This window comes from Pelmatolapia mariae, linkage group LG3_W (assembly GCF_036321145.2).
Source record: "Pelmatolapia mariae isolate MD_Pm_ZW linkage group LG3_W, Pm_UMD_F_2, whole genome shotgun sequence".
NCBI lineage: Eukaryota > Metazoa > Chordata > Actinopteri > Cichliformes > Cichlidae > Pelmatolapia > Pelmatolapia mariae.
In genome coordinates this window covers 39235528-39248634 of record NC_086229.1, presented here as the reverse complement: position 1 = coordinate 39248634, position 13107 = coordinate 39235528, and the positions used below count along the sequence as shown (strand labels likewise).

The window sequence follows — 13107 nt, the reverse complement described above, 5'->3', positions numbered from 1 at the left end:
GAGACAGGAAGGAAACAAAGCTGGGAGAAATCAGAGCTGATGAGACAAGGGGAAGCAGAACTAAACACACTAACAAAAGACACAGACCTTCACAATAAAACAGGAAATTCAACACACAAGCAAAGACAGACTCAGAGACATGGGCTTTACACAGAGACCTGACTACATTGGAACAGAGGGAACACACAGGCAGGGATGACTAGACACACCCCCACCGGGCGCAGCAGATGGCCCCGCCCCTCCCTGAGCCTGGTTCTGCCGGAGGTTTCTTCCTGTTAAAAGGGAGTTTTTCCTTCCCACTGTCGCCAAAGTGCTTGCTCATAGGGGGTCATATGATTGTTGGGTTTTTCTCTGTACCTATGAAGCGCCTTGTCACAACTTTTGTTGTGATTTGGCGCTATATAAATAAAATTGAATTGAATTGAATTGAATTGAATAGAACAGAGGGAGAACAGACTAACCTGAGGGACAAAGGGAAGAAAACCTGGAACCTAGAAATACAAAACCAAAACACACACAGCAATAATGTGGCAATAAATAATAAACAATTTAACTTACTGGGTCACAGACCCAGGACCATGACATACAAGGTCTTGAATGATCAGGCCCCGTCTTATCTCAAAGACATTATAATAGCATATTGCCCCATTAGAGCTGAGTGGGAAGGAGCTTTTCCTTCCTACTGTTGCCAAAGTGCTTGCTGAATCGGGGTAATTTTTGTCATTTTTATGTTTTACATGGATTTTGTCACGGGTTCAAAATATTGGGGATGGATACAGGAGGAAAACCAAAATAACAACACTGGTCCAGCCGGGTCAAGTCAAACGATGATTTTAATGAACACACGTGTGGGAGATGGGACACTGTACGCAGACAGCATCGATCTCTCTCCGAAAACCACACAACAATAGTTTTTTATGAAAATCAGGGTATTGGAACGCCCCCTCATGCGTAAAGTAGGTACAATACAATCAATGTTGACAACTTTTAACACATTAAAAGAACATCTCCTTCTTCCCGAGGCCAGATCCTTCCCAGTAATCTTCTAACTCTGCTTATCCCCTGGAACAAACAGTCTCTCCTGCAAGCATAATCAAACAGCTACAAGGCTTTGCAGATTGGTATTTAAATATTTGAACTCTCCCCTACACATGAGTTTAACTACTGCTTGTGTGTGTGCGTGTGTGCCTCGACCTCAGCACTCACTCTGTCTATAAGGACAGAGGCCAACTCAGCATGTGTGCAATAACCTAACTGAAACCATACATGTAGTCTGTTGAATAAATGTTCTAATCAAACATTTGTTGTCTGTGAGAGTCACTGATGTTTGTGTTGAAGGTATGGAGAGAAAATTTCCTGTATGGTGGAGCACGCCAGCCTGAGGGAACCTCTGATCACTGACTGGGGTAAATTCTTGTCTGTCTGTACACACCTGTACATACCTGTCTGTCTGTACACCTGTCTGTCTCACCTGTGTGTCCTCAGACCCATCGATGCCTGTGTCAGAGAGGAGCAAGCTCGCCATCGGAGCCTCAGGACTGATCCTGGGTCTGATCTTATTTCTGATTGGATTCATCTACTACAGGAGGATGGCCCAAGGTCAGAGCAGTTCATAGCAGACTGACACCAGCATCCATGTTGTGTTTTTCAGAGTGTTTTGGTGACTCTGTCATCATCTCTTCTTCTTTCTCCAGATCGTATCCTGGTTCCCACTAACTGAGGCAGGTCCTGGTCCTCGTTATTTCTGATGTTATAAAAGCAGCTGCTTCCTGTGTTCAGCAGTCTGACGATGATGATGATGATGATGAGCCTAATTGAGGGCCATCTCTGTGCTGTTGGTGGGTGTTGTGGCTTTACTGCGATGGTCCTGGATCAGATCTAATGTAGACTCTGCTCTTTGATGCTTCAGTCTTCCATGTATCCATGTAATGTAATCCAGGTGATTTAGGTCTCTGAATGTCTTTGTTTTCTTTGCTTGATTCAGAATTATAGATTTTTACATTACGTCTTCAAACAAAAATAAAATGACACAACCTCTCAGCTGTGTGTTTGTTTACCTGTGTACTGGCTCCTCAAGAGTCGCCTCAGATATTAAGTGGTGTTATATAGGTTCATACAGTCTTTGTTTGTTTTTAGGGCATTTTTACACTGTTCATTTTATTTTGACATCCTACCAGCAGTGGCATCTCTCGCTACTTCCCGTCTAATGGGAGAAGGACACTACTCCTGTGTCTGCCTATGCCATCTCTTAAGCCAGCACAGTCTGTAAGTTGGGAGTAATGCTGTGTTTTATCAGTGTGTTTAGTACTAACTGCCGTGAGTTCTTTGCAAAAGTTTATACAACTGAGTTCACCTAAAGATGTGCTTTATCACACACAGTTGCTGCACACACACAGACACATACCAGCAACAACAACACAACAGCAGGGAGAGCACAGACTTTAAGCAGGCAAGCCATGATTGCGGCTGCCACTCAGGTGTCACTCCACCTCCCCTGTAGCGGCACTGCAGACCATACCCCACCACACACATTAACCAGGTAAAATAGATATTATTCCGATATTTATTTTTTCATTGTTTATTGACATAGTTTTTTTTTCCAATTTCTTTTTTAAATTCAGGTAGGTTCACAACATTTTTTTGTTTGCTGTATGGATAATTTTTAATTTCAGCTTTTTGAGTCATTTAAACTAGATCTTTAACATGCCGTGTTTCTTTTTAGTTGTATATTATTTTAAGTTCATAATGTTCAAAATTTGTTCATTACATAAATAAAATGTAATTTTCCCAGTAGCACTTCATCTCACATAGCAAACATGTCTGTCCTGGATCTGGTATCAAGCCAGCGCTGCTGGCTGACTTCTGTCATAGTAAGTGTTATTGTCACGGCTGCCGAGGCAAGCCATGTGGTGTTGGAGGTAAAAGGACCCAAAATGCAGGCAATGACTGATGATATGAGTAAGAGTTTATTTACAAGTGGCAGAGTGACAAAAACAGGAATTTAGGAGAGAGAAGCTACTGAACAAACCTAAACTGGCCAAACTAAATAGCGAACCTGAGATCATACAAAACGGGGTGAGGGGCAGAGAGAGGCAGATTAAGGAACAGAACACCATGAAACGCAGACGAGCCGACAACGAGCACAGACCGACACCCACTATATATACACACACACACACAAGGAGACCAGATAATGACATACAGACCAAAACCAAACAAAAAGAAGCTCCAGTGATTCAAATGGGATGTTCAAAATACAATCACAAACACACTGGAATCCTTGAATGGGGTCCCAAAACATAGTTCAGGAGGCTGACAACTCAGGAGTCCAGAATAGTTCATCTCCGGAAGCCAACCACGCGGAAGGCAGTGGCGGCGACAGAGCGGATCCGGAGGCCGACCACGCGGAAGGCAGTGGCGGTGACAGAGCGGATCCGGAGGCCGGCCATGCAGAAGGCAGTGGCGGCGACAGAGCGGATCTGGAGGCCGGCCACGTGGAAGGCAGTGGCGGCGACAGGTCCTGAGGCCGGCCATGTGGACGGCAGTGGCGGTGATGACACCGTTCAGGAGGGCGTCCACGATGGCAATGATGCCCAGACAGCGGCTTAGAAGATGGCCGATGATGTTGAGGCACCAGACGCGGACCGGGTGGCACCGTGGCAGCAGCAGTATGAGGCGAGGCTGAAGCTGCAGGCGAGTGTAACACCCCTTTCAACACTTGGGATACAGATTTAGATGGTTACCTGTGTGTTGGGCCAATAGCTGAGGTTCGACCACTGGAGCAGAGTGGATGACTAATAAAACGCTCAAAGAACTTGGTTTGATCAAATTGTATTCACAATTAAAGAATCGCACATACATACAATGAAAACAATAACAGTACATGAAAGGAAAAATTGGGCCCAAGTCACAGAAAATAATAAACAAAACACACACACCCCGGGGAATTTGAATCAGTCTCTCTCTTTTGTGTCAGCCGACACCCTTAAGTGTGAGTCCAGCGATGAGGGTTCTCCTTGCAGGATGTGCAAAGGAGGAATGAAGTGTAAATCTGTCCTACCACTTAAGTAGAGTTTGTACAGTTCACGGCTCGTCCAAAGAATTTAGTTCTCTTTTAAAACAATCATCTTAAGGATCCTGGAGGGGTGGCTCGCCATCTTTGGACTGGATCATCACCGAACTGTACTCCCAACAAAAAAACCTGACCTGTATAACACAGTCAGAATAACATTCAAAAATCTATATTTAGTCATTTATACATATAGCCTTTCTTATGTGTCGTTCATACATACTAACAAATTTGCATTTTACCTTTCCAGTATACAGAAAGAACAACAGAATAATCCAAAACATAGACAATGATAACTTCTTACCAAAGTAACCAATAAAATGGGCTCTCCTGGAGCTTCAAAATGGCGATGGTGAAGCGTTGTAGCACAACTACAAAGAAACATAACCCCATTTTCTTTAAACTGTATTCACCTCACAATGAACACAATTAAGGATTGATATAGGAACATATCAACATCTACAGCATACATATAACTTACAATCTTTACATGCATCGTCATAGGAAGTTAACAAACTCTAACATACAGTTTAATCCTTACAATCACACATGTACAGCCACATGGCTAATAGCAATAGCCGCGATAGCCGCTAGCATGTCATCGTTCATGGCTTAAACTCACAATATTCTTGTTCACAACAAATTAACTCACCGAGAAGAATCCGAGCAGTAACAAGCTCCTTTCTGGTCAACAACAAAGTCTAGATAGTCTATTTCCACCGAACAATCCGACTGAATAAAGGAACCACGCTTTCCACTTGGAAAAACTGACTTTTTCTTCCTCTCCCTCTTTCCTGATATCCGTAGCTGCTACGCAGTGAACGGCAGGAGGCGGTACTTCCCCCTGTATACTTCAAGGACCATCAGGACATTATAGACATCTTCTATTTTATTAATTCTCAACAAAATGATTTAACTTAACAAAACTTAACAGTGAACTCAAAATACTAACATCACTCATAACACACTAAAACCCTTAGTAACTCTCCAGGGTTACACGAGGCAGAAGCAGAGGCAGGACCTAGCGACGCAGAAGCAGAGGCTGGACCCGGCGAGGCTGAAGCTGAGACAGAGGCTGGACCAGGCGAAGCTGAAGCTGATGCAGAGGCTGGACCAGGCGAGGCAGAGGCTATTGCTGCTGCAGGTGAGGATGAGGGTGGCGCAGCAGGCGAGGATGAGGGTGCAGATGACGGCGTGGGGGCCGCAGGTGGTGGTGCTGCAGGCGACGGCGTGGGAGCCGCATGTGGTGGCATTGCAGGCAACGGCTTGGAAGCCGCAGCTGGTGGCCGGACGGGCCCCTTGGACGCTCCAGCAGAGACAGGTTGCTGAACGGGCCCCTCGGACCCTCCAGCGGAGACAGAAGCTGAACGGGCCCCTCGGACCCTCCAGCGGAGACAGGAGGCTGAACGGGCCCCTCAGACTCTCCTGCGGAGACAGGCTGCTGAACGGGCCCCTCGGTCCAGCGGAGACAGGCTGCTGAACTGGCTCCTTGGATCCTCCAGCGGAGACAGACACAGGACCAGCAGGCAAGGTGGCCTCTTGCAGACACAGAACGGAACCAGTAGGTGCGGGGACCTCTGGCAGGCACAAAACAGAACCAGCAGGTGTGGGGACCTCTGGCAGACACAAAACAGAACCAGTAGGTGCAGGGACCTCTGGCAGGCACAAAATACAACCAGCAGGTGCGGGGACCTCTGGCAGGCACAAAACAGAACCAGCAGGTGCGGGGACCTCTGGCAGGCACAAAACAGAACCAGCAGGTGCGGGGACCTCTGGCAGGCACAAAATACAACCAGCAGGTGCGGGGACCTCTGGCAGGCACAAAACAGAACCAGCAGGTGCGGGGACCTCTGGCAGGCACAAAACAGAACCAGTAGGTGCGGGGACCTCTGGCAGGCACAAAACAGAACCAGCAGGTGCGGGGACCTCTGGCAGGCACAAAACAGAACCAGCAGGTGCGGGGACCTCTGGCAGGCACAAAACAGAACCAGCAGGTGCGGGGACCTCTGGCAGGTACAAAATACAACCAGCAGGTGCGGGGACCTCTGGCAGGCACAAAACAGAACCAGCAGGTGCGGGGACCTCTGGCAGGCACAAAACAGAACCAGTAGGTGCAGGGACCTCTGTCAGGCACAAAATACAACCAGCAGGTGCGGGGACCTCTGGCAGGCACAAAACAGAACCAGCAGGTGTGGGGACCTCTGGCAGGCACAAAACAGAACCAGCAGGTGCAGGGACCTCTGGCAAGGTTGATGCTGACCGGAGCTGAGCAACACATAGGTTTGGCTCAAGCTGCAACAGTAGGGTGCAGTCCTCGGCTAACTTCTTACCCTCCAGTGGTCCAAAGTCGACTGCGGGTGGAAACTCAGACTCTGGGGAGGCCCTGGAGAGAATAACTGTCTCTAAACAGGCCAGCTTTTGAGGAACGATTACATTATTAATTGGTTCGTCTCTCTGCTTAGAATGAACGGATGAAACACAGTTCCTTTCGGGTTGACTTGACTTAGCTTGTCTTACACGAGGAGCACAAGACGAATGACTTCTGAAAAGGAGGCTGAACTGAGGGCGACTGAAGTAATGGTTGAGGTGATGAGCTATGGAGCTAGTGGCGGAGTTAATGACTAGGCTAGCGGGGACACTGGAGACTGAGCTAGTGAAGGAGAGGATGACTGAGCTCGAGGCTGGGCAGCTAACTGAGCTTGTGGCCGGGCAGCTAAGTGAGCTTCAGGCTGGGCAGCTACGGTCTGAGGAAACACATTCATATTAACAACAGTTGTAGGTGAGCCAGAGAAAACACCATTATCCTCACTGGCTGCACAGAAAACAGCCCCAGAATAAACGGTCACAAAGTCCGGAGAAACAGAAAAGGTGTCTTTTCCACTCACCAGTCTACTGAACAAACCTAAACTGGCCAAACTAAATAGCGAACCTGAGCTCATACGAAACATATGGTGGCTGGGAAGTGCAAATGACATTTACAACATCAACAAGAAAATAACATTTCCGAAAACACTTTTAGATTAAAAAAAGGAAATAAAAAATTTAACAACAAAATAACATTTCAAAAAACACTTTTACATAAAAAAAAATAAATAAAAAATTGACAACAAATTAACATTTCAGAAAACACTGAAAGCACAAGTCTGCAACAAATTACCAAGTGACTCTTGACGGAAAGGGATTGTCTGAAATACCGGAAGTAACTCAACGATTAGCCTAATGGGGCTTTGGAGCGAAATGTCACGAGAGGGGGCGTGACCAGGATTTTTGATTGAGGTGCCATGTTTCTGGGCCGAACAAAGCGCTAGCGAAAGAGGAGCGAAAGCACACGGATAACACCAGATATGGTTCGTACTTGCTGTGCGGTTGGTTGTAATGTAATGTAATGTAATAGATCGCACAACCGGCAAGGGAATAAGCTTGAAAATGGTTTATCTTTTCATTCTTTCCCCATCTGGAAGCAACATGAGGCAGCTCATGTATCGGATGTTACCAAAAGAAGGCGTCTAGTCTGGATACCAACTGTGAGACAAGCTGATATACAGTTCTCTTCCATCTCCAAATATATTTTGGTGTGCTCCAGACATTTATACAGACACTACGTTATAGATATGTTCATATCACTCTTTATCCAGTCTTTAAGTCTGATGTCACTAGCTGTGTCTGGGCTCAATCTCCGCTGCAGGTCCATAAATCACACGATCACTGTGGCATCGCTGAGAGTTGAAAAACTATCTCAAGTGTTTCATCTGTAATAAAATGATCAGCGTTCTGCTCTACCAGGTGTAACAATTGAGTTTATCATTCAAGTATCCATGAAAACAAAACGCAATGTATGACATTTAACGAAGTTAGAAATTAGCAGGAAGTTAGCTCGCTAGCTTCCATCTAAATACAATATCACATGTCCTGACTGAGGGATTTTGGAAACAAATTCAAACATACAGCTCTGCTATCACTTCCAGCATAAATGAAGACAGAAAACTAAACAGCAGTGACGTTTGTAGGGTTACTGAAGTTTGGCAGGCTGGTATTTAACGATGTACTATGTGACCGCTAGCGACACAGCCATGTGAGCATAATATAAACACCCTAACTTTTTTCCATTTGATAAAAGTTAACGTGAGGATTCTCGGTGGTCAGGAACAAATGTAATCTCATGGCAGGATGCTGTAAATGGACCAAACATCAAAGAGGAGACTGAGATAATTCATCCACAAGGATGAATAGGATTAGTCATTCATATACTGCTGCATGGGCTGGGCTGTAGTTACATCGTAAGGTTTTAAAAATGTTTTAGGAGCTTTTTGAGATTAAATAGAAGAAAATACAAAGCATTAAACAAGTTAACAACACAAAACCCATATTAAACGCAGACTACTTTAGGTCCGGAAGCAGGATTCGTCACGTCATCACTTAAAGACCAGATAGCCTATTAGTTTTATTTTCAATGCAGTCTGAGGTCATAGCAAATTAGAAAAAAAAACATCATAATGAGTGATTTTACAGAACTACATTCTATTTATAGAGTTGCTAATTATTTGGCATTATTGCAGGCAAACCAGCCAATGAAATGGATGAAACATTGTGACTGGGTTCCAGCGCTACACAAGGGACTTGCTTCAAACATATCACCATGCCAATCAGATTACTTCTTCCATGTGAGGGTGAAGAGGTGACCCTTCTGGATAAGATGGTGAAGGTCTGCTGCCGTTTTGGTGAACAGTGGGGTAGTAAAACCAGGGAAAAATTAAACTTGCTTTTGTTAAATATTCTTAAGTCTTGTGCTGTATAAATAGTGGTACTTTTTCAAAAGATACAGTAAATTATTAACAGTTTCTGAAAGTCACGTGTTAAGAAATAGGACGATTAGATGAGCTGAGGGATCCATGTACTGCTCAATGAAGCCTCATCAGAAACAGTCTCAATGGAAGGATGGCTCTATTCTTAAGGAAGGACACAGGGAGAAAGACTGGCGTATGTCACACAGCAACTGGACTGAAAATCAGCTGCAAATATTCATCAGTACGTGCAAACATACCATAGTTATGGAATTCAGGAAAGTATCATCAGAAGTTGATCCACTATACAAATGTCTGATTGGCAGTGGTTTCATTTGTGAAACCATCACTGTGAACAAACTGCAGTATGCAGCATCACAGCACTTCAGTCATGGATTGGCCTCCCCAGACCTCAACATTACTGAAACATCTTAACAGAGAATGGAAACAAAGGGAACCAACATCCAAGAAAAGAACTGTTCCTGAATACTTCCTTACAGAAAATACAAAAAAAGCTTGACTAAGAGACTTAAGGCTGTGCTGAATAATAAAGGCGGACTGACTTCCAGGGTCCTTAGTATCATATAAGCTCAGGTTTTGTCTTATATACTGTATTTCCATTTATATAACAAAATAGATAGAAACGAGGGTGGTTTAAGATGCCTGTAGAGTTTTATTCATCATCTTTAAACAAACAAAGAAAGCACCATCCATTCGTCTCCAGTCTGTATGAAAAACAGGGGAAAATGTAAAACTTTGTAAAACTTTGAAATTCCTTTCACAGTAAATCCAATCATAAACAAAATAAAAAATAGAAAAGTGTTTAAACACACTTTTCCATAAAGCTATCAATAGAAATGTTCCAGTAAACATGTTTCGTGTTTAACTTCTGCTGTTTTCCTTTCATGTGTCCACAGTTGACAGGTAACCCTATTGGAGTCGCCATAGTGACGGGTGGCGTCTCAGCTTCAGTGTGTTGATGGGCACAGCCATGGTTACCACAGCTGGAGTTGGTATACGCCGAACTGTGAGAGGACAGAGATGGAGAACGGACATTTAACTATTTAACAGCAGATACGTTATGACTAATAGACGACTGCTGTTTAAATGATGTCTTTGCAGCCCTTATGCTACATGTTACACAACTTTTCTTCATGCCAACAAGACTGAGGTGCCACATAGTTGACACATACAACTGATTATGATGCATATTTTACTATTGCTATGTTCACATCATCTCCTTGGCTTTACTATTGAAAGCCTGGAGATACTCTGTGCATGGCTGATGTGAAGTATGATTAGTACTACATGACTTACACCATCAGCAACAGAGGCAATGAAAGCTTTGTTGTTAACAGGTTGGATGGTAAAGTCGAATTTCTAATTCTGCACTTGTGTTAGGTAAAGTTATTCTGGTAAATGGTAAATGGCCTGTATTTGTATAGCGCTTTTCTAGTCCCTAAGGACCCCAAAGCGCTTTACACAACTGCTGTTCTGCTGATCAGTAAAGCTATACGTGCTGCAGCAGATTGACCTCATCTGTTTTCACAGGTGTGGACCTCAGCGCTTAGGTGCAGGAGACCTTAATTCAGTTCTCCCTGCAAACCAGCATCCAGCCTGAAAATACTGTCATCTTTCCCAGAAATGGTCCTCTTATCTCAGAGAAGACGTTTGATGTAAATAACTGCAATCAGCAGTGATGTTCTGCAAAGATCACTTTTCCATTTTGCTCTCTAGATGAGTCCCAGCTGCCTGACCTTGTGTCCAGGTGATCGTCTCACTGAGGAGCTTTTACTGCTCTGAAAATCTCACGTCCATCACCTGTTTCCTTTTTACTATCTCTGCTCTTTCTTTATTAACAATGCTCATAATATCACAAAATTATACTCATCACTCGCATGCTTTTATCCACCTGCTGTTATATCCAAACAAATAAAAAGGATGAAATGCCTAAAATCCTTTGATTTATTACATTTTGAAACAAATATGAGTACATCCCTAACAGCACAGCTGAGACCTTTGCTTTAATCAAGCCTTTGTATCTACACACTTGTAAAGATTCATATACAAAAAATAATAGAATTAAATGAATATAAAATAAACATAATCACAGAAGATGACCAAAAAATGCAGCCATGTTGTGAATTTGCATCTAAAAACATGCATGTTTCCCTTTGTACAGGCAGATTTACAGCAGACAAAGCAACACGGTGATAGACTTTGACCGCTCCAAAATCAAAATACCCACCAAGTCTGAAGTAGATCAGAGGAACTGTTGAGCAGACAGACTGACAGACAAACATGCAGATGCTTGATTCATTAGTGCCATAAAATGTTCTTCTTTAACAGCATCACTTCATGTATTTGTTTTCCAGGAATAAAGGTCTATTTAAACTGGACATCTCCTCAGCATCACTCGTGGTGTCATGGTTTCAAAGCTGTGCAGTAGAAAAAAGACTCTGAGGGATGATACAGAGGTGACCAAAGTTACAGACAAATCCAGCTGTGCTGGAAATGTTTGCAGAGCTCCAAACTCTTTGGCTTTCTGTAGAGCAAGTATGGAAGAAGTACCTGAGCTAACTTACATTTAGACGATATGAGGAAAAATGCCGCTTCCCAAAGTTTCCTACAAGTATCCAGTTTATATTTAGAGAAGTGAAGGCTCTTTATCCTGACAGCTGTTCCCTGGTGGATCCCTGTCCTGTGACAGTAGCAAAGAATGTGTATCAGTATTATCAACTTCACTAACCAGTTTTTAAAGCTATCTAGCAGATGGACTTAAGTGCCAGTAGCCTCTGTCTGCTGTGTACAGAAGGTTATATGATGAAGCACACAGCAGATACTGCACTACAGCAGTAGCAGCAGCTCAGCTTCAGTTTGGTTCAACGCCCTTTTTGACCTATGAAACAGCAGAAAATGAAACATTTCAACACGCATTTGTTAGCGTTAGCTATTCTGCTGTTTTTCATCATTTCACAGGTGAAATAAAATCATAGTACATTTACTTTGCTTCCTGTAGGAGTGATCATGTCCAGTCTGACTGAGACCGTGTATTACTTATGAGGAAAGCCAACTTTGAGATTCCTAATCAGTCAGCTTTGGAAAAAACTGTGTGAACAAAGCTCTGCTTTCACTCTGAGGATGCTCCATCCTGCACAGATAATAAACCTCTTACATGAAGGGCTGTCAAGTAGTTTTTAGACAAATGGGGGTAAAAGAGATATTAAAACCTTAAAGAGAAACTACATTTTCTAAGAACTGTCTGACGTTCACCTCTCACACAGTGGATACAATTCTCCCCCTGCAGGAATAACCTTTGTGGTTATGAAACTGTCCATGTGTTTGCAGAAAATGTCACATGTTCAAAGCCATCCCAGCACCTGGGGTTTGTATAAGTGCAGCTGTTGGTGGGGAGATAATCTCACTCTTCTATATAAAGAGTCACCAGGCAGCAGATCTTCATCTGGGATCTCCTCATCATCATTTCTTCACTCTTCAGCAGCTATGGCTTCACTTCGCGCCCTTCTGGGAGTGGTACTGTGCTCCCTCATGGTTTCTGCTTCTGAAATCCTACCTCAGGCAGACTTTGATTTACAGAGTCATCCATAATAATTTTTATCCTACTGCCCATCTATTTTCATACAAATGTCTCCGTCTTATGGAAAACGGGTACTGGAGCTTATCCAACAAGGACAGGCAGGGCCCCCCAGACAGTTTAGCAGTCTATACAGGAGGCTGACCTTTGCAAAATGTACTTCTATAATGACTTCACCATTTAAGTTATTTGGTTATGATTCACCCTGGATTTTGCCTGATAATATTTATTTTGTCCATTGCTTAAGAAAACTATATATTAATATAAAACAGAGTGTGAACAACAACAAACATCAGCTTTGGAAACTTTGATGTAAAATTCTGCAATTGTTTTCTCAAGATATGGCATTAATAAAACTAATATACATCAGTGTATTATTAATGTGCACACACACACACACACACACACACACACACACACACACACGCACAAAGTGTTACAATAAACAGCTCTTATGCTTCTGTATAATTCTCATTGCTTTCCATTTGTGTGTCCACAGATTGCTGTAAGTGGTGTTTGACTGGAGTTTTGCTCTAATTTCAAGATTTGTCTGTCACAAAGCCAACAGGAAGTCCGGCCATGGTTGAGCCAACTGAAGATGGAGGTTTTAAGGTTGGCGTCCTCATTTCCTCTGTGAGTGCGAGAGGACAGACAAAGCAAAA

General features: G+C 43.5%; 2 protein-coding genes across 3 annotated transcripts in view; both read left to right on the top strand.

The window, feature by feature from the left end:
• LOC134624414 (class II histocompatibility antigen, B-L beta chain-like) overlaps positions 1-1965 on the top strand; it is a 34901-nt gene extending 32936 nt beyond the window's left edge. For both annotated transcript variants that reach the window (XM_063469401.1, XM_063469400.1), the window contains 3 exons: positions 1339-1406; positions 1486-1599; positions 1695-1965. In XM_063469401.1, the coding sequence (XP_063325471.1) occupies positions 1339-1406; positions 1486-1599; positions 1695-1720 (208 nt within the window). In that variant the 3' untranslated portion in view covers positions 1721-1965. The remainder of the gene's footprint in view (positions 1-1338; positions 1407-1485; positions 1600-1694) is intronic.
• The window catches only part of LOC134624411 (NACHT, LRR and PYD domains-containing protein 3), a 189929-nt gene that overhangs the window by 131850 nt on the left and 44972 nt on the right, over positions 1-13107 (top strand). The window lies entirely within an intron of this gene.